The sequence below is a fragment of the Rhinatrema bivittatum genome, chromosome 13, assembly GCF_901001135.1.
Source record: "Rhinatrema bivittatum chromosome 13, aRhiBiv1.1, whole genome shotgun sequence".
Classification (NCBI taxonomy): Eukaryota; Metazoa; Chordata; class Amphibia; order Gymnophiona; family Rhinatrematidae; genus Rhinatrema; species Rhinatrema bivittatum.
Window position 1 is genome coordinate 1,677,263 of NC_042627.1, and position 27,391 is coordinate 1,704,653.

General features: G+C 40.7%; 1 protein-coding gene across 1 annotated transcript; it reads left to right on the top strand.

The window, feature by feature from the left end:
- The first annotated feature begins 22,774 nt into the window (after nucleotides 1-22,774).
- On the top strand, nucleotides 22,775-23,723 carry LOC115074715 (olfactory receptor 1020-like). Its single transcript, XM_029574474.1, has one exon. It carries the CDS (start codon nucleotides 22,788-22,790, stop codon nucleotides 23,721-23,723), a length of 936 nt encoding a protein of 311 aa, XP_029430334.1. The 5' UTR covers nucleotides 22,775-22,787.
- Nucleotides 23,724-27,391: the final 3,668 nt, after the last annotated feature.

Here is a 27,391-nt window from a genome sequence, read left to right on the forward strand (position 1 = left end):
TGGATTGCAAACTGGCTAAAAGACAGGAAATAGAAAGTAGGATTAAATGGACAATTTTCTCAGTGGAAGGAAGTGGACAGTGGAGTGCCTCAGGGATCCATATTGGGACCCTTACTTTTCAATATATTTATAAATGATCTGGAAAGAAATACGACGAGTGAGATAATCAAATTTGCAGATGACACAAAATTGTTCAGAGTAGTTAAATCACAAGCAGATTGTGATAAATTGCAGGAAGACCTTGTGAGACTGGAAAATTGGGCATCCTAATGGCAGATGAAATTTAATGTGGATAAGTGCAAGGTGATGCATATAGGGAAAAATAACCCATGCTATAATTACACAATGTTGGGTTCCTTATTAGGTGCTACTACACAAGAAAGAGATCTAGGTGTCATAGTGGATAACACATTGAAATCGTCAGTTCAGTGTGCTGCGGCAGTCAAAAAAGCAAACAGAATGTTGGGAATTATTAGAAAGGGAATGGTGAACAAAACGGAAGATGTCATAATGCCTCTGTATCGCTCCATAGTGAGACCGCACCTTGAATACTCTGTACAATTCTGGTTGCCACATCTCAAAAAAGATGTAATTGTGATGGAGAAGGTACAGAGAAGGGCTACCAAAATAAGGGGAATGGAACAGCTCCCCTATGAGGAAAGACTAAAGAGGTTAGGACTTTTCAGCTTGGAGAAGAGACGACTGAGGGGTATACGATAGAGATGTTTAAAATCATGCGAGGTCTAGAACGGGTAGATGTGAATCGGTTATTTACTCTTTCGGATAGTAGAAAGACTAGGGGGCACTCCATGAAGTTAGCATGGGGCACATTTAAAACCAATCGGAGAAAGTTCTTTTTCACTCAACGCACAATTAAACTCTGGAATTTGTTGCCAGAGGATGTGGTTAGTGCAGTTAGTATAGCTGTGTTTAAAAAAGGATTGGATAAGTTCTTGGAGGAGAAGTCCATTACCTGCTATTAGGTTCACCTAGAGAATAGCCACTGCCATTAGCAATGGTAACATGGAATAGACTTAGTTTTTGGGTACATGCCAGGTTCTTATGGCCTGGTCTGGCCACTGTTGGAAACAGGATGCTGGGCTTGATGGACCCTTGGTCTGACCCAGTATGGAATTTTCTTATGTTCTTATATGCATGATCAGTATTTTTATGAATGAAGGGATGGAATCTGTGACAATTTGGCAGAATATAAGAATAATAAAAAAAATAAATGGAAACATCATGAGAGCAGCAGAGATCTGCAAGGTGTGGAATGGGAAGGAACTGAAGGGAAGAATACAAAGTGTATGAAAGAGAAATTAAGGTGCAGATGATTGATGCATGAAGAAGTTCAGTAGGAGAAACAGAGAGTAATTTGAGGACACCAAGAGGTCAATATTCAACTGTAGGCTGCCTGGGTAAGTTACCCAGATAATCAGGGTAACAGAAACCAAATATCCAGTGGTACCGCTGCGCTGCTGATTATAAGCAGACAAACCCAAAGTGACTTGCAGGTCCATGGGTACAAAGGACAACTTGGGCCAAGAATCTTCTGGCATTCTCAAAAATTTCTAATGGCCTGATTTACTAAAATAAGTTTTTCTGCTCTTCTGTGTTTATGGGACAAAAGGCTAATAAGACATTTATCTGCATTAAAAATTGAAGGAAAGTTATCCAAGTAAGTTTAGAACTTACTTGTGTATTAACTAAAGTTATCTGGATCAGAATTATCTGAGTTTTTTTGTTGTCTTAATATCCTGCTAAGTTTATCCTGCCTTGAAATGCTCCTGATTATTATGCTAAGCTTTATTCATCTGAAAGTTTACCTGGATAAATTGGACTCGTTCTTCAAAGAAGGATTTGGAAATCTAAACTAAGCCTTAATATCACTAAAAGGTTTCTGCAATTTTAAAAATGTGTGGCTTGATGGAGGAATCAGAGTCATAAACAGAGCTGTTTTTAGAGGGTGCCGGCTGATACTGAGCACCAACACCTTTTCTTCCACATACTCGATTTGCCCTGTGTTTCCTAAAAACCCCCCACACACATTCATCCTGCATGAGTACCAGCACCTGCTTTTCCAGGAATCAAGTTTAGGAAGGGATGAGGGATAGGGTGTCTTTAATACTCTAGCAAAATCCTGAAGTCTTCTATTTAGTGGCAATCAAGGTTACATCTCAGACAGTGACACTACAGCACCCTGACCCATATCCTGGTCACTTTCACCAGCTCTGTCTAATCCCAGCAATGTAATCCTTACCTGTGCAAGGAGGAACTGGAGCTTTCTTTCCTCTGATGCCTATATGCAGAATGCTAAGTATATATGTTACTCTATCTCTCTCTATATATACATTGTGTGGTTTGCATCATGAGGGAATGCATCCCTGAAGTATTCCAATGTTCTGAGTAAATTGCAACATTGAAGCAATACCTGTGAAATATTGCAATTGTATATATTTGTATTTGTTTAGGGAAGGTTTGTAAGTGATTTAGATCTAACTGATACAACCGTGCAATAAAATATTTTGCTATTATTTTTTTTGATTTCTTGAAAATGTGAAAGCAGAATTGCACACGTAATGAACAGTTAAACAAATAACTAACATTTTCACTACAATTACATATTTTGTAAGTTGATAAATTTAATGACTCCAGATTTGTAAAAAAAACCTCATTTTTGTACCACTGTATAACAAAATGTCACTGGTTGATGCTGGGATCAGTGCCATTTCGATGTCACTATGTTGCTGGCCTCCGAGCTGACTGGTGCTATATTGAAAGGAACTGTGGAGCAGCAGGACGTAGGTGGACATTCCACTCAGGGATCTGTTCTGGGACCCGTGCTTTTCATTATATTTATAAATGATCTGGAAACGATTACAACAAGTGAGGTAATCAAATTTTCAGATGATACAAATTTATTCAGAGGAGTTAAATCACAAGCAGATTGTGATAAATTACAGGAAGACCTTGTGAAACTGGCAGTTGAAACTTAATGTGGATAAGTGCAAGGTGTTGCATATAGGGAAAAATAACCCATGCTGTAGGTTGGACCACAGCCTCATTCAAGCCAAGTTCCAGCTTCTACTCACTCCATGGAAACCAAACAAGCACATCATCAAATTCACCAAACCATGCTCCAGTGACGACCTCGCTGAGCTACTACCTGAAGCCTTAAAGACCCTCAACAAAAATGATGCCAACTCTGCTACAAACTCCTGGATCTCCATCAACGCGGATATAGCCAAATCACTATGCCCCACAGTAAGAAAAGTAATCAAAACCTCCACAAAGCAAAAATCCCCTTGGTACACCCCAGAGCTAAAAACCTCTAAGTGAACCTTGAGACATACAGAAAAACTATGGAGAAGAACCCCAACGCCAGATCTAAAAGACAAATACAGAATGCTACTTCATAAATACACAGCGGATCTCAACACAGCAAAGCGCAACTTCTATACAAAAAAAAATACATGAATACCAATTCAGCCCCAGGACCCTTTTCTCCTACGTCAAAGACCTAACCAACCCAACCCAGAATGATTCAACCCCGAACACCGACTCCATTTCCAGTGAAAAGCTAGCGCACTTCTTCAAAGACAAAGTCAAAAACATCATTGCCAAGATCCCCCCCCCCCCCCAATCGACACTGATGCAACAGAAATTTTCCTGCCCAACTCCACGTGGTCACAATTCATCCCTGTCACATCGACAGAAATAGAACCCATCATCAAAAAAAACAACCCCGCCTCCCATCCCTTAGACCCCATCCCCATCAAAACCCTAAAACTCAACAGCAAGATCATCGCCAAACCCATAACCTACATCATCAACCTATCACTCGAGCAAGGAATATTCCCTGACAAACTCAAAAATGCCATAGTCAAACCAATCATCAAAAAACCTCAACTCGACAAATCCAATCCAGCCAACTACAGACAAGTTTCCAACCTCCCGTTCATAGCAAAAATCATTGAAAAAACAATCCACACTCAACTCACGGATCACCTTGAAACACACAACATCCTACAACCTTCACAGCATGGCTTCAGAAAACATTTCAGCACTGAAACCCTCCTTCTTACACTCACCGATACCATCCTCAGAGGGCACGACCAAGGCAAAGCATACCTCCTGATACTCCTTGACATATCCGCCGCCTTCAACACCATCAACCACAGAACACTCCTTACCAGACTCAAAGAAATTGGACTACGAGACACTACAATCAAATGGTTTGAATTGTATCTCACAAACAGATCCTACAACGTAAAGATAAACACATCAGAATCCTCCCATATACTAGTTACACACGGTATCCCACAAGGATCTTCCCTATCCTCAACCCTATTCAATATATACCTCCTCCTACTCTGCAAATTCCTATCAGAATCACACCTCAATTACTTTGTATATGCAGACAATATACAAATATTACTCCCCATAAACAAATCCATCGAATACACCCTACACAGATGGAACCAACTCAGCACAAATATAACTCAACTGCTATCACAATTATCACTCTGCCTCAACCAAAACAAGACTGAACTCCTACATATCACCAATGATCACCCCTCTACACCCCTCAGCAACAACACCCCTAAAAACATAGGGGTGCAGCTTACACCAACTACAAAAAACCTAGGAGTGACCATCGACAACGAACTCAACCTCAAGCTCCACATCTCCAACATGATCAAAGACAGATTCTTCAAACTGCAAATACTAAAAAAGCTCAAACCCCTTCTTCACGCTCAAGATTTTCAAACAGTCCTACAATCAATAATCTTTTCAAAACTCGACTACTGCAATACAATACTCCTTGGCCTCCCCGAAACCACCATCAGACCTCTTCAGGTACTACAAAATGCTGCTGCCAGGATCATCACAAACATAAAAAAATGCAACCACATCACACCCACACTAAAAGAAATTCACTGGCTTCCCATCAGCCAAAGAATTCAATACAAATCCCTCACCCTCATCCACAAAAAAATAAACAACAATGAGATGAAATGGTTAAACACTGCCTTACTCCCATACTCCACACAAAGAAAACTCAGGTCCTCAGACACTGGCCAACTCTCCATTCCCAATTCCAAAATAGCGCACCTCACCGCCACTCGCAAACGAGCCATATCCGTGGCAGGCCCCACACTTTGGAACTCCCTCCCACCCCTTCTCAGAAACGAACCTTCCACCCAAATATTCAAAAGACAACTCAAAAGCCTTCCCACCAGATACTTACCCCCTCCTCCCGGGTTCAAGCTGACTCTAATCTGAAACCCTAACTGCCGTCACTCCCCCGGTCAAACCCCTACAGCCCCCCTTGTTTTTATTCGCTCCTCCCCACCCTCCCCCTCCCTCCCCCTTAGCCACTTATCATAAGCATCCCCTAATTCTCCCCCCCCCAATTATTCTCCCTTAGACTCTACCTAAACCCTATCTAAAAGTATCTTCCCAAGCAATGTTGTTATGTTACAATAGAAATGTTCCCCTCTAGCTCTTATACAGATTACCTCGTTACAAAGTAATAAGTTATAATATACAAGTTACCTCGTTACAATATAAATTGTTATTATATAAATATATTATAAATGCTACAATATATATGCATCTTTTCAGCTCTTACACAAGTTACCATGTTACAATGTAAATACTAACTGCACTAACCACATCCTCTGGCAACAAATTCCAGAGTTTAATTGTGTGTTGGATAGATTGATATGCACAGAAAACGAAATCTCTCTATGTTAAGCTAACTGAGGAAGGAGCAAATTTAAGGTGGTCAAAAGAGGAAGAAGGAGTGATAGCGGTCTGAAAAAGGATTTAATCTCTGCCCCAGTCCTGGCTTTCCCCTCTTTAGAAAAAGCTTTTCATCTGTTTGTAGATATAGATGATGGAACAGCACTAGGACTGCTTACACAAACATGGGGAGGGAAAAGACAACTGGTAGCATTTCTCTCCAAATTACTAGATCCAGTATCCAGGGGATGGCCAAGCTGCGTTCATTCTGTTGCAGCAATGGCTTTATTGGTAGAAGAAAGCAGAAAATTGACATTTGGGGGAGTGTTAGTGGTGAACACCCCACACTCAGTCAGGTCCATTCTGACACAGCGAGCTTTTAGGTGGCTCACACACTCCAGACTATTGAAGTATAAAGCTATATTACTAGAGAAGAATGATTTAGTTCTAGCTACAGATCCTTGCACAAATCCGGCAGCTTTCCTCTCAAAGGGGGAGGGGGAAGGGATAGATGTTACACATAACTGCTTGGATATCATTGAATACCAGACTAAAGTGAGAATGCACCTGGCTGATAAGCCCCTGTACCAAGGGAAATAGTTATTTGTGGACGGATTATCCAAGTGCATTGAAGGGAAACAGCATAGTGGATATGCTGTGGTGCATGGGGAGACCCTGGAGGTGATAGAGTCAGGGAGGCTGCCCAATATTTGGTCAGCTCAGACCTTGAATTATATGCCCTGGACAGAGCACTGCAGCTGATTAAAGGAAAGGAAGGAACAGTGTATACAGACTCGCAATATGCCTTTGGAGTGGTACATACATTTGGAAAAATTTGGAAGGAAAGAGGCTTAATAAATAGCAGGGGTAAGGAACTAGTACCTGAGGATCTGGTTACCCAGCTTTTGGAAAATTTGATGCTACCAAGGGAGGTAGCAGTCGTATAGGTACCTGGGCATCAAAAAGCCACCACCTCAGAGGCAAGGGGGAATCGGATGGCAGATGGGGCTGCTAAGGAGGCAGCGCTGAGAAAGGAAGGCATAAGTCTGTATACATTGGTACCAACTTTAGCCCCAATCAGGGCTCTGCCTCAATTTTCATTATGTGTGTTTTTTAGTTGGCAAATGGCTCCACTTCTGTGACAATCACTTGCTAAATCCTGTGTGGATGCAGATATATGAGAATGGATGATAAAGTGGCAAAATAGTGTGGGGAATTGATAATAGGGTTGAGAAGACACTGGTGAATATAGTGAGAGGATTCAGTGTTGGGATTACAATAGGGTATCTGGATAAGGTTTTAAAGAAGAGGGATGGTGGTATGTAATCAGCGTTGAGATGAATTAAAATGATAGGCATATGATATTAAAATGGCAGAGTGTTGTTTTTAGATCTGTTCAGAAGGTTGTTATTTGATTGTTTTGTATTGGGTGGGGGTGTGCTTGATGAATGAATGAATATGTATGTAAAAAAGGTGTTTTAGTACATTGATTCTGAATAGATAAAATTTATCTGTGTTTTTTGGGGTATCTATGGTGATAAAATACTCTTGTCTGGGTTATTCTATTTTGCACATGTTTGTACTGATATTGTAATATTGATTAATAAGTGTATTTTTGATACTGTATTTGTGAATAAAAAAACATATATGTAATATGATTATTTATGATGTGAATTCATATCATTGAAGAAAACATTGTCTATGCTGGAATGTATATATATACTAAAGTATTCATAAATAGTTTATAGATTCCCTATATACATGTTTGTTTGGTCTAACTTGCTGAGGCCACGCCTGCCAGCGGTGAGGCTCACAGGGCTCCTCCCTGTGGGCGGAGACACCCCTCATCTCGGCCCAGGGTTTCGTATTTGAACTAATTCTAACAGTTGAATTTGTATTGATTTTTCGATTAGCTTAGCCATGAAAGGTAAATTTGAAACCAGTCTGTAGTTGTTTAAAAATAGATGAATCCAATGTTTTTTTTCTTTTTAATGAGTTTAATAATAGCTCTTTTTTTGTGTATCTGGAAAGATTCCTTCCTTTGATGAGAGATTGACAATATTAGCAATAATTGGGGCTATCAGGTATTTTATGGGTCTTAATGCTAAGGTGGGAATTGCATCAATTATATGGTTGGACAGGTTTAAATTTTTTATCATATTCTCTATCTCTAAAATTGTGACCTCATTGAATTCATTCCACCCAGTTACCTCTCTAGGTACCATTTTTACTTCCTGCGGTGAATCAATTTTTATGCTTTCAAGTAGATTATAAATTAAAAAAAAAAAAAAACTGAGCTATTTCATCACATCTATGTTCAGGGAGTTCCTGATTGTGTTTATTGTCATTGATAAGTTTACTTACTATGCTAAAGAGTGTTCTAGGATTATGTGCAAATTTTTGAATCTTCGAACCAAAGTATTCTTTTTTTGTTTTTTTCTATCAATTTTTTGTAGTATGCAAAGAAGGACCGATAGGCTGATAATATATATTTGTTTGTAATATTTCTATGATAGGTTAAAGAGATTGGATCTCTTCAGTTGGAGAAGAGACAGCTGAGGGGAAATGTGATAGAGATATATAAAATCTTGAGTAGAACAGAATAGGGATGTGAATCGTTTTTTGATGATTTAAAATATCGTCCGATATATTTTAAATCGACTTTCTCCCCTGCCGTTGAAGCAGAGAGCTATGCTGGATATGCATTGAAAGTGAAGTATCAGGCTTATTTGGTTTGGGGTAGTAACCGCCGTAACAAGCCAGCTACTTCCCGCTTTTTTGTGAATGCAAATCCTTTTTTCCACATTTCCTCTTGCCATTGAAGCTTAGAGAAATGTTGGAGTCGCATTAACCGTGTGTATGTTTATTGAATGAGGGTATTATCTCCAGGTAGTAGCCGTCATTCCCACAAGCCACCCACTCTTCATTCACGTCCTCTTGACTTTATGGATCCACAGTGTTTATCTCACGCCCTTTGAAGTCCTTCACAATTCTGGTCTTCACCATTTCCTCCAGAAGGGCGTTCCAGGCATCCACCGCCCTCTCCGTGAAGAAATACTTCCTGTCTCAGGATTGCCAAAAGGTATTTATGGTATTCCAGTTATTGCTATAACAGGCCATTTCCCACATCTAAAATGAGAGGATGAGTCCTCAGCAACAGTATTTCCAAAATCATTTGTTTGTTGGCTCAGCACACAATTCTTATACTTCTATTTCTTCTCTGTATATTTATTTATTTATTTATAGGGTTTATATACCGGAGGTTCCTGTATTTATTTATTTAAATGATTTATATACCGGAGGTTCCTGTATAGTATACATATCACCCCGGTTTACAAAGAACAGTAACTATCGCTAAAAAATATGGCGGTTTACATAGAACATAGAACATAATAAAAGAAGTTTTTACATTGAACAAATCTAAGTAAGCAAAGTTTTTACATTGAATAAATTAATTGAAGCAAATAGTGTATGATATTTAACCGTTAATAAACAAGCAGTTAATAAATCAATGAATAACATGGAAAAATATGAAGTCAATATGAGTATATGTATGTAGTATGTATGAATTCAGCATGTGTAAATTTCTGATTGAATAAAATAATAGATCTGAATAAAACGTTGTGGGCTTGAAAATACTTTTCTTCGTGTTCTTGGCTCTAGGGGAAAGCTTGTTTGAACAGCCAAGTCTTAAGTTTCTTTTTAAATGTAGGGTGGCATGTTTCCAAACGAAGGTCTGGAGGGAGCGAGTTCCAAAGTGATGGGCCAGCTGTGGATAATGCACGTTTCCTCAAAATGGATTTCGCCGGTTGTGTGATTAGTCTGTTTTGATAGGCGCTTCTGGTTGGTTTCACGGATGTGTGTAATCGAATTTGAAAAGTTAGGTTGAGAGGTGCGATGTTGTGTAAGGCCTTATGAATCATCATTAAAGATTTGAACTGGATCCTGTATTTAATCGGAAGCCAGTGGAGATGGTGGAGAATAGGGGTGATATGATCTCTTTTTTTGGCATTTGAAAGAATTCTTGCAGAGGCATTCAGGACCATCTGAAGTGGTTTGATGGTACATGCTGGAAGGCCTAGGAGGAGGGAGTTACAGTAATCCAGCTTTGGGAGAATGATGGCTTGTAAGACCATGCGGAAGTCTCTGTAAAGGAGGAGAGGTTTGAGTTTCTTTAATGTTTGAAGTTTAAAGAAACATTCTTTTGTTGTGTTGTTGACGAATTTGTTGAGGCAGAGTTTGCTGTCTAAGATGACTCCCAGGTCTCTAACTTGTTGCGAGGTGGAGAGCCCTGCGGTGTCCGGATGTTGGTTAGTGGTAGAAAGTGGGGAGAGGGTATAGTTTTCCGGTGAAATGATGAGGATTTCAGTTTTGTTTTTGTTTAGAACCAAGTTGATGCTGGTGAGTAGATTGTTGATAGCTAACAGACATTTATTCCAGAATGATATGGCTTTGTGTAGGGAATCTTCTATAGGGATGAGGATTTGAATATCATCCGCGTATAGGTAATGTCTTAGCTTAAGGTTAGTAAGAAGTTGACAGAGTGGGAGCAGATAAATATTGAAAAGGGTCGGGGAGAGGGATGATCCTTGTGGTACCCCCCTTTTGGATTCGATGGTGTGGGACTCTTTGTTATTTATCTTGACCTTGTATGATCTGTTCTCCAAAAATGATTTGAACCAGTTAAAAGCTACTCCTGTAATACCGATGTCTATTAGGCGTTGCAAGAGGCATGAGTGGTTAACAGTATCAAACGCTGATGAGAGATCCAGGAGAGCGAGGAGGCAAGGTTGGCCCTTTTCTAGGTTGAAAATGATAGTGTCTGATAATGATGTTAATAATGATTCGGTATTCATAGTCTTACGAAAGCCAAATTGGTTTGAGGTGAGGATATTGTTTTCGTCAAGATATTCTGTAAGTTGTTTGTTAACAACTTTCTCCATAACTTTGGCAATCAAAGGGAGGTTTGCTATGGGTCTAAAGTTAGCTGGGTCTGAGGTGGGTAAGTTGGGTTTTTTGAGGAGCGGCTTGAGCATGGCTAACTTGAGTTGGTTCGGGACATGTCCTTGGTTGAAAGAGCAGTTAATAATGTCTGCTAAAGGTTTGGCTATGGTGTTGGTGATAAGACTAAGTTTGTTGGATGGAATATGGTCTGATGGATGGGAGGATGGTTTTATCTCCTTGAGAATGTTCTCTATTTCTAGAGTGGATGTGAGCTCAAAAGTGTTGAGCACTGTTAGTGAAGTGTTGTGTTGATTGACATTTGGGTGCGATGGTTGTTGATCTGTTGGGAGTGGAGGTTGTTGAGTGGTTGAGAGTGGTGTTTGTTGAGCGGGTGAACTCGAAGATTGAGGGGTGAGGTTGATTACGTGTTTTGGATGTGTAGATGGTCCCTTGAGGGGGGCTAGGAGTGAGGTGATTTTGTTGTCGAAGAAGTCTGCCAGTTCGTTTGCTTTATTGAGTGCTTGATCGTCTGGAATGATGGGTGCCGGGGGTTTTGTGAGGGTTGATACATAGGAGAAAAGAGCTCTTGAATCAAAAATGAGGTGGTGGATTTTTTTGGAGAAGAATAGTCTCTTTGTTGTGTTGATGTTGTTTCTGTAAGAGTTAAGGCATGATTTGTAGGTGAGGAGGGTGGTTGAAGATGGGTTTTTTCGCCAATTTTGTTCCTTGCATCTCAGTTCGTGTTTAAGATTTTTTAGCTCCTGTGTGAACCAGGGTCTCCTGTTGTCTTTATTTGATTTATAGATTTAATTGTCATGGGGCAAATTTGATCTGCAACCTTTTTAGTGATGTTGGTCCATGATGAAGTTGCTGAGTTTATGTCGGATAGGTCAAGGTGCTCAAGTTCCTTGGCCAAGTGTTCACTGAGTTGGTCTCCAGAGCACTGTTTCCTAAGTGATATAGTTATTGGTAGTATGGATTGTGGTGGAAGATCTTTAATTTTTAAAACTGATGATATAATTCTATGGTCTGACCAAGGTATTGGAGTGCAAGTTGGAGTGGTGTGGGTTGTGATACCTTCATTTATGAAGATAAGGTCCAGTGTATGGCCTGCTTTGTGTGTTGGTTCAGTCACTATTTGTCTGAAACCCATATTGTTGAGAGAGGAGAGAAGAGTTTTACAGTTGGTAGAATGAGGTTGAATATCTACGTGCAAATTAAAATCTCCCATGAGGATGGTAGGTTTTCTGGAATTTAGGTGTTTTGCTGTAAGTTCTATGATGGGGGATGGGTCAGCTTCCAGTATTCCGGGGGGAGCATAGATTAGGCCGATCGTCAGATGTTTTGAGTTGAATAGGGCAAATTCAATCTTTGATATGTTATTGGAAGTCTGCAAAGTCAGACCCAGTGTTTTTTTGGCTGCGAGGAGAAGTCCACCTCCTCTTTTTTTGGGTCTGGGAATAGAGAGAACATCGTAATCCTGTATGGGTAGTTGATTGATTAGCGCTGTGTCGGAAGGTTTTAACCAGGTTTCTGTGATAGCACAAATGTCAGGTTTTGTATCGGATAGGTAGTCGTTGAATATATGACTTTTCTTAGCGATTGATTGCGCATTAATCAATGTGAGTGAGAATAGAGTTAGTCCAAGGAATTGAGTGGCTGGTGTCAGCAAAATGGGCCTGAGCCTCTGTTGACGATTGTGATGTGGGGGGGAAGGGGGCTTTGGTGTTCTCCATTTGGAATTGAGGATGATGGGAATTGAGAGGGGGTGCATGTTGGGATGTAAGAGGCTGAAGTGGAAGACTGTAGGAATCGTTATGGTCAGAAAGGAGTGCTAGGTGAATGCTGTCTGAAGAGTGCTGGACGAATGTGGTTTGAAGAGTGCTAGATGGATAATGTTAGAAGAGTGCTGTATGTATGAAGGACGTATGTTGGGCGAGTGCAGTCCGGAGAGTGATGGGCGAGTGCAGTCCGGAGAGTGATGGGCGAGTGCAGTCCGGAGAGTGATGGGCGAGTGCAGTCCGGAGAGTGATGGACGAGTGCAGTCTGGAGAATGATGGGCGAATGTTAAGCGGAAGCAGACCTGGTGGTATTGGGTGGACGAGTAATGAGATGTTTAAGGTTCCTCTGAGGAGTCTGCTGGCAAGTCTGGTAAAGTCCACGAGCTATCGTTGTGCAATTGGTTTGGATTGTGCAGATCTGAGGCTTGGAGTCTCGGGTGCCACTGTCTGTATGTGGTTTAGTTAGTCAGATCTTTTGGAAGTAGCTGGGGCATGACGATTAAAGCTGTTATTAAGTGATGTTTGTGCTTTGATTTGTTGGTGCTGATGTTATGTTGTATGAGCTGGACGGTGGGCAGAACAAAGATGGTATGTAATTATAGTATCGGACAAAAGACCAGGATGTAGACTCGGGGCTTCCTCGGGGCTGCGACGAAGGGGCGAGACAAAGGGGCATGCCCCTTTGTCGTGCTCCTTCGTCGCGCGACGTTCGGCGCGCGACGCCTAGCAGAGGGCTGTTTAAATCCCAGCGGGGCTGGCTCTGATTGGTGGCCGCTGGGTGGTGGGCGGGCCTCGGCGCGGTTTCTCTTTTTTTTTATTTTGCTTTTAGGTTTCTCAGATCAGCCTGAGCCGGTGCGGTTGCGCGATCGGGGCTGAGTCCGTCCGGGTGGGAGTTTAATTCACTGACCTTCCCCCGACGGGGCTTGGCGCCGATCGCGCAGGTCTACCCCCGATGCAGCGATCATATCACCTCGGTTTACAAGGAACAAGAACTATCGCTTCATTTAGCGTTTACATTGAACAGATTAATCAAATTAACAAATTAGTATATATTGCTAACACAGTTAAAAAATAACATACGAGTTAGTAAATAAAAATATATACAACGTGCCTTAGTGGATTCTCCTATTTTATGAGGTTTTTGGAATCTTTTCCCCTTGTTGCTGACACCTGCTTGGGAATAAATTGTACTTTAATGTCATCAGCAGAAATGCTGGGAGAAGCTTCTGTATCTAATAATGCCCAAACTTTTAAACCCTCAGGGGCAGATTTTATTTATTTATTTATTTAATTTATTTAGGTTTTTTATATACCGGCATTCATGATAAAATCACATCGTGCCGGTTTACATTTGAACAAGGGGTGCAGGATAACATAAAACTGATTTTAAATTTAAAAGATAACATAAGATAACATAAAACTGATTTTAAAATTTAAAAGATTTTAAAAGGTATGCGCACGGCCTACATTTGTGCGCGCTACCCGGCGCGCACAAATGTACGCCCATGTTTATAACATGTGCATGCAGCCGTGCGCATGTTATAAAATCAGGGGTCGGCGAGCGCAAGGGGGTACACACTAGTGCAACTTGCATGCGCCGAGCCCTCGGGGAGACCAGCTGACTTTCCCCGTTCCTTCTGAGGCCGTTCCGAAATCGGCTTTGAAAATCTGCCCCTCAGCCTCCAAACTAGTCTGGGATCAAATATGATTTTACTCAGTATGCTAGTGGGACCCTGACGAGTCAGCTATCTCTGTTCTTGATCAGGACCGTTGGGACTGCTACTCTGCCCATCAGCTGAACAGACTGTGGCATTAATGTCCTGTTTGAAAGTTCTCCGCTTCACATACTGTAACGGTAACCAGACCTTGCTTCAGTTCACGAGTAGTTTTCAGATTCTTCTTCTCCCAAGACTCTCCTTTTAACATGAACTCCTTCCATACTCTGCCCATCAGCACACTTCCCTGAGAAGATTGCTGCGTGTTATACCCCTCAGCCATTCAATTATAATTCCCTTTTTCTTCAATGCATCCTTTATAATATTCCTGGTTGACCTTCCTTCCTCGTTCTCCATTGTCCCATTGCCTATTGTATTTATTTATTTATTTAGAATTCTTACATTACGCTGTTTCTAGTAATATCGACCAAACACTCAAAACAGTTTATGACATCTTAATTAATACATTAAAATACAGTAAATCTCAAAACTCCTAAACATTAAAAAAAAAAGAAAAAAAATTACAATAAACATGAATCCTCTTTCCTCATGCAGGAAGCCATTGTGGGAAAATGTAACTGCCTGAATGAATTTCTCTTGAAACCAGGCCTTCTCTTGCCCATTTCATTGGATTGGCTTCCCTTCTCAATCCGCCGTCTCATTAAACTGATCATAACCTCCTCAATTCAGATCTATAAAGGGCAATTTTCAAAAGCATTTCTGCAGAGCAAGCAGGACTTTCTTCTTTATTGCCTGCTCGATAAGCCCATGTGACCTGTTCACAGCTAAGTTTACCTGAACTGATGGAGATATTCCTGGGGCTGGAGCTGGGGAGGGATTTGCCCTTACAGGCATACTTTTGGATTTTAAAAAGAAATATGTGAGGACATTTTAGCAGGTGCATCATGTGCAGGTAAATTGTTGGGATAATTTTCAAAGTGGATTTATGTGCTTAAGACTGCTTTGAAAATTGGTGAAACTTATGTGTGTATTTGCCAGCTAACTGGTGCATGAAGTTACAGAATTTCATCTAAGGCCAGAGGTGCAAGCACTGTGATGGCCAATCTATGTTCATATCTACTAAGCTATATCTTGATGGTGGGGCTAACAAATAATTAACCAATTCAAGACATATTGCTCACATCACAATATATGAACAGTGCTCATGGTTTCTTTTTACTACATTTTGCGCATATAAAAAAATATGTAAAAAGAAACCATTAGCACACTTCACACACACACACACGCACACACACACACACACACGCAATTACAGTATTCCTCCCTAAAGACAGTAACTGTATGTCCCTGCTTACTTTTTTCACAGCTGAGATCTTGCTCTTTGGGACACCTCAGGGATCCAATCCTACAGGCCACAGAACGCACAATATAATCTGTTACTGCTGGTATTATTCAAGTATCCACTAGATTCAAGAATGATCTGCTTTTTCCTAGCACAGGTAAGGATTACATTACTGGGGAAAGATAGAACTGGGGTCACGTGACAAGGATGCTGTCTGTGATGTTACTGCACTTCAGTCACCACTATATTCTTTTTCATTTCCTTTGCCAGCAAACTGAATTCACTAAGCAGATCATAAATCTGGTTACTAAAATCTCACAAGGGATCTTATGTTCATTGTAAACAAATATACACTTATTTTGTCTGGCAGTTTACACCTGTTCTTCTGATCCTTCAGCTCAGCTGGTACTCATCCAGGTACCATGCACAGGTATTCCTCCTGGAACCTGCAATCAGGGGCCCTACATCTAGCCACTAAATATCATTATTGTGTACTCGGAACCCTGACTTTGCAGCGTCTTCAACCCTGGACAACCTGGGGATCAGAAGATCTGATATTGGAACTAAACCCTCATTCTCTAGCTACCAGGCTGTTCCTAACAGTTATATACTTAACTTGGGAATTAAGGCAAGGACCTCCAATGTACATGCATAGCTCATGAATATCCATCCATACTTAACATGTGATGTGGAGATTCTCAAGGACTGCGTAAGACAGATAACACAATAACAAATGAAAGTGAAAGAAAGCTAGAATTTGGGAGCCACTTTAGACACTGATTTTCCTTTCAAGTCACAGCTGATGAAACTGCAGTTTTCATCTATATAATTTTGATACAGTCTGGCCTCTTGTTTTTGTTGATCCATATGTCAACATCTCTTCTTTTTTTTTGTTGATTCCACATGTCAACATCTCTTCTACAAAAGCTCAATTAGTAAAGAAAATATTCTAAAATAAAATGCTTAAACTTATATCTACCCTAAAAATCAAACAAAAAAATGTAAATAAAAAGTATACAAAAATATAATAGCTAAGTGTGGCTACATACTTAGCAGCTGTCTTGGCCCCAATGTACTGTCTTTATAATGACCCATTTCCATAATGTGCTGCATATTTCTGTTTATTTATGTTTTATAAAAGGACTAGCAGAGGCATTTTGAAGTTGCTGTAGTGGTTTTTAGTAGATGTGATGTTAAACCTAATAGGAGAGAGTTGCAATATTCTAAGTTTGAAAATTTGAATGCTTGTAGAACAGTACGGAAGTCTTGAAAAGTTAACATAGGTTTCAGTTGATGTAATATTCTTAGCTTAGTGAACCCTATTTTGATTAATTTGCTTATGTGCTTTTTAATAGAGATGTTCTCTTCAATCTGAACTCCCAAGTCACATACTTGATCTGAAGGAGTAATGTTAGTGATTCCTAGATCTAGAGTTGGTAGTGGTTTGTTTATCTCTTCTTAACCACAAGATATCTGCTTTTTTTTGTGTTTAGAGTTAGCTTCAGTTGAGAGAGCTTTTGTTGTATTTTCTTCATGACAGAGACAATGTAGTTTTTTCTATTGTTTTGTCGAATGGTATGTAAAATTGTATGCTGTCTGCATACAGGAAGAAGTTGAGTTCTAGATTTGCGAGTAATGTCCATATAGACAGCAGATATATGTTCAATAGTGTGGCTGAGAGTGCTGATTCTTGAAGGATGCCTGTATTGATAGGGAAGGTGTTGGAGATTTGATTGTCTAATTTGACTTGAAAAGTCCTATCTTTTAGAAAAGATGAGAACCAATTGCTAACATTCCCATCTATTCCAATTTCTCTTAGTTGGTGGCAAAGCAGGGTGTGGTCAATTGTATCAAATGCAGCTGTAAGATTGATTAGTACCAGTATATATGATTCATTGTTGTCAAATCCTTGTAGTACAGAGTCAGTTAAAGAGACAAGAAGAGTTTCTGTTGAGCGATTTTTTCTGAAACCGAATTGGTTCGGGTAAAGTATATTATTGTCTTCTAAGAGGTTTTCTAATTTATTAATACTGCTTTTTCTAGTACTTTTGCTAAGAAAGGCAAGTTGGATATTGGTCGGTAATTGCCCTAATCATCTATTCTGCCAGATTTATTTTTTAGGATTGGTTTAATTACCGCTTGTTTAGCTTTATTGGGGACTAGTCCTTCTGTTAGCGAATGGTTTATTATGGTTGTGAAAATCGGAGTTATTGCACTGTTTACTGTTTTCAGTGTACTTGCAGGGATCGGGTCTAGTGGGTGAGAGGCAGCCTTCATTTTAGTGATTATTTTGTTTATTTCACAATTTGATACTAGGTTGAATGAGCTCCATAAGACTTGGCCGGATTTTCCGTCAGACTCTGTTGTTAATGTGCTGGTGGAGAATTGTGTCTTTAGCTTATTAATTTTGTGTAGTAGTGATTTGGCGTATTCGTTGCATGAGTTCTTTGAGAACTGATAATTATTAGATGTAGAGGAGGATGGATTGTTGATTCGGTTTTTAACCGATTCAAAGAGTAATTTTGAATTGAATATTACACCATGAATCTTTTTTGCGTAGTATTCTTTTTTTGCTTTGTTTATTTGTTCAAGGTATTTTCTTAATAGGGATTTGTATCTTTCTAGTGAAACAGTAGATTGGTATTTCCACCAGTTCTTTTTGGATTTTCGCAGGGGTTGTTTAGTATGTCTTAGGTCTTAGCTATACCAAGGATTCTTTTGTTTAGTTCTGTAGCCTTTATTTATGAAGGTTTTTTTTTCTGAATTGAGCATAGGATATCTATTATTTCATTGATGATTTTATCCCAGGAGTCAAAGGATGTGGAGGTATTGTCATGATTGAATTCTTTTATTTTTTTTAATTTAATTTAATTTAATTTTGATTATGTTTGTGGATAATCAAGAATTGCAAACTATTATGCATGCATGTATCACAAGTCATCTAGACTATTGAATTAAACTACAACAAGACCTTCCAATTGTAGCCTTGAAAAGATTACAATTGGTGCAGAATACTAATGCAAAGATGCTCTTTGGTCTTAAAAAGTTTGGCCATATGACTTTGTTTGGAAATGTTATATTGGCTTCCAATAAACTATAAGATCCAATTTAAAATACTTTTGTTTAGTATTCAAGGTACTATACAGAAGACATCCTAAGTACTTAGCTGATCTTTTGATCCCATAGAATCCATCTAGAATCATAGGATATTCTCAATAGGATTTGTTAAGGCTACCAGGTCCTGTTGAGGTCACACTGGAATGCATGAGATAGATAGCATTCAGTTATCAAGGCCCCTTATTATGAAATGCTTTGTCCCAGATTTGCGAAAGGAATCTAAGAATAGTAAGTTTACAAAAGCAATAAAGACTGAGTTATTTAAATAGACATTCAATTCTCATCTCTGATTGATAGACCAAGAAGCCTCTTTCTTGGACAATCAGCCCTGTGTCGACTGATTGTTGCACACTTCTCCCCAGACAGAAAGGCTGACATTGGTAGTGAATATAACTCAATCTGGAACCTCCAATTCTATACCATGCTTCAGATTGGACTGAAGAAGCCACCATGAAAGGCAGTCCCTGCCTTCTTCCTCAAATGGAAGGTAAAACTTCTCTGAGAATGGATCCCACTGAGAGGCCATGTATGACGAATGCCCAAGGCACCAATGACAAGGTTGATGCCATGGAACTCAGGACTTGAAGTAGTCCCAGACCCTGAGCATCTAGAGCCCCAACAGACATTGAACCTGCCTCTGCAGCTTCAGCATCCTCTCTTCTGTGAGAAACACTCTGCCCCTCTGACCAAGTCATACAAAGCATCTGCGCTATACTCTACAGCTGCCTCCAAACACTCAGCCTTCTGTGTGGCCACTCTTGACTCAGAATGTGTCTCCTGCAATTGCTTGACCCAACACAGACATGCCCTTTGCATAATACTGCTGCAAATTGCCACTGTTATTCCCAGGGCTAAGACCTCAAATATCCATTTGAGATGAAGCTCTAACATCTGGTCCTGCACATCTCTCAAAGCAGTGGACTCTGCTACTAGAATAGTGGTATTTTTAATTAATGCCAAAATCAAAATGTTAAACTTGGCAAGTTCCAGGAACTCCAATGTGTTCTTGGGAAATGGATAAAGCTTCGCCATAGCCCTACCAATCTCAAGCCGGACTCTGGAATATCACACTCTCAATTAACCAACTTTTTCATCAACTTATTAAAGAGAAAAGTTTTTGCCGGATTCCTCAATCATCCAGGATGGGACCCGCTCCCTCCAAATTGGACTCCTCATCTTGATTCCTATTTCCTGAAGCACCTGAGAAATCAAGAGCCAAAACTTCACTTTGTGAAAGGGACATACAACTTTGGAGTTATCCCCCTCAGCCACAGGGACCGCCTCTAAGTCCCCAATATGTTATGACCTGTCCAGGAATTCACCAGTGTCCCATCCATAACATCTGAATCCTCAGAATCATCCTCTGGATTACTAGGGGGTGAGGCCAATCGTAATATACACTCAGGCCAATGCAATACCATGCGCTACAGCCAGTGCATGGCTCTACATACAATTGTACACGCATTTTGGATACGAGTCCAAAACCCCCGATGCAAAACAGGGATTAGCGTATCCAAAACGCATGTACAATCAAGCGTGTATTTAATAGCACTCATCACATGTAAAGTACATGTAGATGAGGCTATTAGCTAATCCTTGTGAATTAAAAAATTTCCAGTGCAAGCAATGTAACCCTTACAATATGGCAAATTTTATGCCTGCCTGGAGCTGGCGTTAAGGTCTGCCGCACTCAAGGGCTCATCGTTAAAAAACAAAATTTCTACTTTATTTATTTAATTTATTTATTTATTGGGTTTTACATACTGTCATTAAGAAATATTCCATCATAAAGATTTACAAAGTGTTCAAATCAAAAAAAGTAATCATAAAAGAGGAAACATACAATAAATACATAATAATAAATACATTATAATTACAACATTACTTGATTAAAAAGAGTTTGGAAATGTTGGAACTTATAGTATAAAAGAGAAATAAATATATAAAAATAGCACATGCATTAATTAAAAAATTAAAATAAAAATAAAAGCACAATTAAAAATAAATTAATATCAACTCTACTGTTCAATTGTTGCTGGGTTTGTTCTTACTTAATGTTGAGTGCTATATTACTGAGTTTGCTCATATTCCTTGTAAAAGAGCCATGTTTTAAGGTCTTTTTAAAATTTTTGTGTGTTTTGTTGAAGTCCTAGCTTGTCTGGTAATTCATTCCATATTTTAGGACTGGCTAGAGAAATTGCTCTGTTTCTCACTTGCATCAGACGTGTTGTTTGTATCGTTGGAATAGTAAGCAGGGCTTTGAGACTTGAACACAACTTTCTGTGATCCCTCCTACTACTACCATCATGATACTAAGTAGGAGGGACCACAGAAAGTAGAATCATGTAAAAAAGAAATTTGTGGAAAAAAAAACTCTGGGCACTCAATATATACCCACAATATACATGGTCCGGACCATGTATATTGTGCTGGTAGCAGGAGAAAACGGACGCTCGTATTGAACATCCTTTCCTAACCCACACTGACAGCCACATTTCCTGGGTGCCCGATGCCGAGGAAGCACTAAGGATGCACAATTTCCCCTAGTGCCTCCTTTTTACCATACAGTTTATTTAAATATTAAATTGGGTGCCCGGGAAGGGTGGATCAATACACGTGAGGAGAGCGGGAGCTCAGTCTTGAGCGCCTGTTTTACATGTGCTGATATTGCATTGGCCTGGCTGAGGCTAAGGAACATTTCCTCTTTGCCTGTATGGGTCTCCATGCTGGCTGCAGGTCCACCGAAGACTGGGACAGGGGTCAAGAGCAAGTGTCCCCAGCAGTCTTCTCTACTAAATAGGCCTTATGCATTAAAAAAATAAATTGAGGAAAAAGGCTGCGTGGGTTCAGAAACCTGGTTGAGAGGAAAATCCTCCCAATCAGAGTCCTCCTGTTCCTCCCAAGAGCCCAAAAATGCTGGGGATAACGCGTGCGATAGCTAGCTCGGGGCGGAGTCGGCCCCGAAAGAGGAGGAGTTGGGGCAGCACCGGGGCCGACTCTGCGAAGACTTCTCAGACAGCGAAAGGTTGATGCATCCTTTTCGCTGCCCGTTTCACGCAGACTAACTACACCTTTTATGATGTAGTTACTTGGTGCGACACCGGCAGAGATCGCACCACCGCTGACTGGAAGAGGAGGCAAAGCAGAAGCAGCATGCTGCGAGCCCCGATGGGACTGACCAGCAGATGCAGCAACACCTTTCAGATTGGTAGCAGTGGCAGGCACACCAAAAGTGCCTTTGCCGTCTGAAATGCAGCCTGCACAGGGACGGCGTTATTAAGCCCAGACTGGGAAGTTCCACAAGAGTGGAAGGCAGACCAGTACTTCACCCTGCACATGGTTGCAATCGCACAGCAGCAAAAACTCAGCCCCAGGGCGAGAAATGCTTGATCTGCAGCCCACGGCACCACTGAAGTGAATGGACACCTGGGTGAAGGAGAAAATGACCGCCTGTATAAACTGCCTTTAACCGCCTTGGCTACCAGAAGCACAGAGGAAAAGCAAAAGGTATACTTCCTTGTACCTGGTCTGCAACTGCAGAGCTGCCAGTGGGAACCAAGCTGCATCAGCTACCTCATGAAGAAAGGGATTTGGACCTCCAGATTTACACCCCAAGGGTCATTGGAGCAAGCATATAAATGGGTCACCACCCCCAGCTTGTCCACCTCAGACCAGGGAAGATGGCTCCATCGGGACCCTTAAACCCTGGGAGGAAATTTTCTTCTTTTTTTCTATATATATATATATATTTTGTTCTCCAGCTCCAGAACTGCAGGTTTTGCACCATCTACCATTTGTTGGAGACAAAGAAATACTGAGGGAGTGCAGGTGGCGCACTACGTTAAGTAGCAATGTCAGTAAAAATATCTCTGTCTCCATCTGCTGGCAGGCATGCAAAATCCAGGAGTCTGGACTGACCTGGGTATGTTCAGGGAATGAATTATCTGGCTAGAATTTAAGGTAGTCAGGTATAGTCAGAGGTGTGACCATGCTGATGAATATTTCCTGTTAGCCACTCAGCGACTGAATATTGCTCCTGATATCTTTAAATTATGTATTTATTTATTTATTTAAAGCAAGCTTATATACATATCTAAATAAGTACATAAAGTATTTACATAATAATAAAACTGTTTATTTTCTTTCTGCCCAGTAACAGAAACACTCTGTCCTTGGAAAATGAAAGACAAAAACCAAACCTCTGTGACAGAGTTCATCTTGATAGGATTTTCTGACCTTTCCAAGCTGCAGAGTTTACTCTTCTTTGTCTTTTTGATCATGTATGTTCTCACTCTACTTGGAAATATCAGCATTATCACAATAATTAAAATGGATCCTCACCTTCACACACCCATGTACTATTTTCTCAGTAACTTATCATTTGTAGATCTTTGTTATTCCTCAACTATCACTCCAAAAGCATTAGTCAACTTCAAAGTGGAGAAAAAACCCATCTCCCTGCTTGAATGCGCTACACAACTGTACATTTTTGGAACTCTGGCAACTGCAGAGTGTTTGGTATTGTCTGTAATGGCTTATGATCGTTATGTGGCGATATGTAACCCCTTACTTTATACTGTTGTTATGACAAAGAGAGTTTGTCTCCAGCTAGCAATAACTGTGTACATAGTTAGCTTGGTATATTCATTGATACAAACTGGTAATGTCTTCTCTATGACCTTCTGTGGTTCTAACGTGATCAATCATTTCTATTGCGATATCCCTCCACTGTTAAAGCTCTCCTGCTCTGATAAAATTTTCAATGAGATGGTGCTGAATATATGTGCTGGAATTGTTGTCACTCTAATCATTATAGCAATAGTTCTCTCTTATATTTATATTATTTCTGCTATCCTGAGAATCCGCTCCTCAGAGGGCAGACACAAGGCTCTCTCCACATGTGCTTCTCACTTTATCACTGTGACTTTATTTTTTGGGACTCTTATCTTCATGTATGTAATTCCAAGTTCCCTTTACTCTGTGAATAAAAATCGTGTAGTTTCTGTGGTATACACAATGGTAATCCCTATGGTAAATCCAATGATCTACAGCCTCAGGAATAATGATGTCAAACAAGCACTAAAAAAAGTCTTGGAAAAAAAATGTTTTCATTAGGCAAAGAATTTCCAACCATGATTATATCAAAAGAGAAGTATAATCACTTATGGGGGTTATTTTTTTAAAGTTTATCGTAGGCCCATTTCTCCCCCCGCCCCCTTATTCGCGGGATTCATCATTCTGCGAGGAATGATGAATCCTGCCCTATGTATGGTTGCATGTCTTGAACTGCAATTTAAAGTTGACTCTGTTCATATATATATATATATATATATATATATATATATATACATACAGGCAATCACTCAAAAACTAAAGTGTCCGTTAAATATATCCAAAAGAAAAAGCAAACACTTGTGCTGGACTATACCCTTCACATTTATAACACAATCAGTAAACATGCTGAGGTAGATCTTAAAAACAAATGCGCACGCGTACTTTTGTTCGTGCCACCGGCTTGAAGCAGGCGTAACTTGTGCACGCCGCCCCGGCATCCCCCGGCCTGCCCCCGAACCATTGCCATACCCCCAGACCCGCCCAGGACCACCCCCTGCCCCCGGACACGCCCCTCCCACCCCTTTTACGAAGCCCCAGGACTTACGCGTGTCCCGGGGCTTTGCGCGTGCCAGCGGCCTATGCAAAATAGGCACGCCGGCGCGCGAGTGCCCTGCACGCGAAAATCCAGCAGGATTTACGCGTGCAGGGGTTTTAAAATCTACCCCACATAGTCTCAATATCTGGTATGAACATTTTTTATTTTTTTCAACAAATATTGGGCCTTATTTTCTAAGGCTATCGCACGCTTGCTCTACCTACATCGGGGCGGAGTCGGGGCATCACTGGGGCCAACTCTGCGAGGACGGTGTGGACAGCGAAAAGGTAAGGAGCCTTTTCGCTGCCTATTTCGTGCCAAATAACTACACCTTTTATACACAATGGTGTAGTTATTCGGCGCGATGCCAGCAGCGATCTCACTGCAGCGGTGCAATCACTACCGGCTAGCGCAGGACTGCCCCCCCGTTTCGCCCCCCGCCCCCGTTACCACTGGATTTTCTAAGTTCTGTGAACTTAGAAAATCAAGCCCATTGTCTTAAAATAGCTTACAGAAATCTATCTAGTTTTATATATATATATATATATATATATATATATATATATATATATATATACATATATACGAGGCAGGCGTAACTTGTGTGTGCCGGGCCGGCTGCCGGAGCACCATGTTCTGGTCCGGGGACTGGTCCGGAGGCTGCAGCCACGCCCTCGGGCCGGAACCACACCTGTGGCCCCGCCCACAGAATGCCCCTGATGACGTGCTGGCCGCAACATGACCCCTGACATGCCCCATCACGCCCCCCCAAGGAAAGCCCTGGGACTTACGTGCATCCCGGGGCTTTGCGCGCGTCAGCAGCCTATACAACATAGGCTCGGTGCACACAGGGGGAGCTTGGGGCAGGTTTTAGGGGGGTACACGTGTATCTTACGCACATACCCCTTTGAAAATCTGCCCCTTAATCTCTATTTCTCATCCATTGGCTCAGCTTCATCATGATCGCAGAGTATTTATATAATGTATTTGTTTCCTGGATGTTGGTTCTCATTAAAACTGTATTGTATATTTTCTTCCTGTTTTTGTTATTCTTCATCAACAAGATGGAAGTTTGTGAATAATAATAATACAAAGATTAAACAAAAAAAGCAGTGTATTACTTTTGGTAATTCAACGATTGTAATACTCATGCTATCATTGTTACAGCAAATGTTATGCTTTCATCATTCCATACCTGTCATGCTTTCTAATATTTGTCACCATTCCAATCATATTTCAAGTCATTCATACTAAATGAATTTCCTACATCCTGAGGTAAATATTAAGCAGCACTTAGCTGGATAAGTTCAAACTTATCTAGCTAAGTGATGTTTGAATATTCAGCTATGTTCTAGGGATGTGAATTAGTTGAAAATGAAAGTTAAATCTGTGATGAATATGTCCCTTTCATTTCTTTTGTGGACTCCCAAAAAAGATTGCATGCTTCACATGAATGAAATATATGTCATTCATTTCATTCCTTTTAGTTTTCCATAGACTTGCATGGCTGCATTGTAAAGACAGAGCCTCAGGCTTCACAGGTCATGTGAGAGTTTCCATAGCAAGCAGCCCTAATAGCTATCACTCATCTGTGTAATCTTCTAGAATGTGCAGACTGAAACTGCATTTGATTATTTTTTTCTCAAGACAGCGGGTGAGCTTTGTGTAGTTTCAAAATCAAGAGTGCACTCTTCTTTAACATTAAAAATATTCCATTCTAAAACTTTTGGCTGTTGTGTTCATTTGCACAGGTTTATAATTTTTATTCAATTTAACATCTCACTCGCAATTCTACTGAATAAGAAAGCTTTTCATTTGGAAACCCCTCCCACCTTTGTGTGTTGGGTTGAGGGTGGGTGCAGGGGGAGGAGGCAGGGGCTGCTGGCTGCAGTGAATTTATTTTAAACTTGTTGCATTGAACCAGCAGCAGCTAGCGCTAGTAGCTACTGCTAGTATGCTAGCTGACTGTGCCATAGAGCCCATGAGAGAGAGATGTTTTTACTTTCTCTGTATGGGTCTGTGCACCAGAATAAGTGCATCTACAAAGAAAGCAGTCAGCCACTTAGTGAATTAATTTTGTTACAGCAGCACCGATCACTGCTGTATTCACGCACATATTAAAGCATTATTCATCATTCTGTGCTTAGTGAGCATGCCTGCAGTACTCTGAGGTAGAAAATACTAAAATTGTACTGTAGTGCATTCTCACTGGGGTAGATTTTCTAAATTTGCGTGATCGCGTACTTTTGTTCGCGCAGCAGGCGCAAACAAAAGTACTCTCTCTCTCTCCAATACACACAAACATGCTCTCTCACTCTCTCCTGTACATACATATACATGCTCTCTTCTCCATATACACAAATCTTTATCTTTATTAGAGTGTTTACATGCTGCCAGATGGCGAAACCCAAGGCAGTTTACAAAGGAAACATACACAGTCAAAAATAACAAACTGATAAAACAACATAAGAACATAAGAAAATGCCATACTGGGTCAGACCAAGGGTCCATCAAGCCCAGCATCCTGTTTCCAACAGTGGCCAATCCAGGCCATAAGAACCTGGCAAGTACCCAAAAACTAAGTCTATTCCATGTAACCATTGCTAATGGCAGTGGCTATTCTCTAAGTGAACTTAATAGCAGGTAATGGACTTCTCCTCCAAGAACTTATCCAATCCTTTTTTAAACACAGCTATACTAACTGCACTAACCACATCCTCTGGCAACACATTCCAGAGTTTAATTGTGCGTTGAGTGAAAAAGAACTTTCTCCGATTAGTTTTAAATGTGCCCCATGCTAACTTCATGGAGTGTCCCCTAGTCCTTCTACTATCCGAAAGAGTAAATAACCGATTCACCAATTCACATCGGTTATCTACTCTTTTGCAATATTCAGTATTCAATACATACATGCTCTCTCCCATACATGTTGAGTGTGCTGGCAGTGGCAGACCCGCGGCCTGGCCCCCTCCCCTCACTTTGCCTAATCCAGCATCTATTTCCACGTCTTTGGCAGCAGTGGGCCGCTGGCTCTGTCCTCGGGCCATCCCTGGTGCTCCAGCTTCTGCTCCAGGTCTCTGTGCTCCACAACAGGCTTCTCCGCATGGCTCGTGGAGAGACACTCCCTATCAGC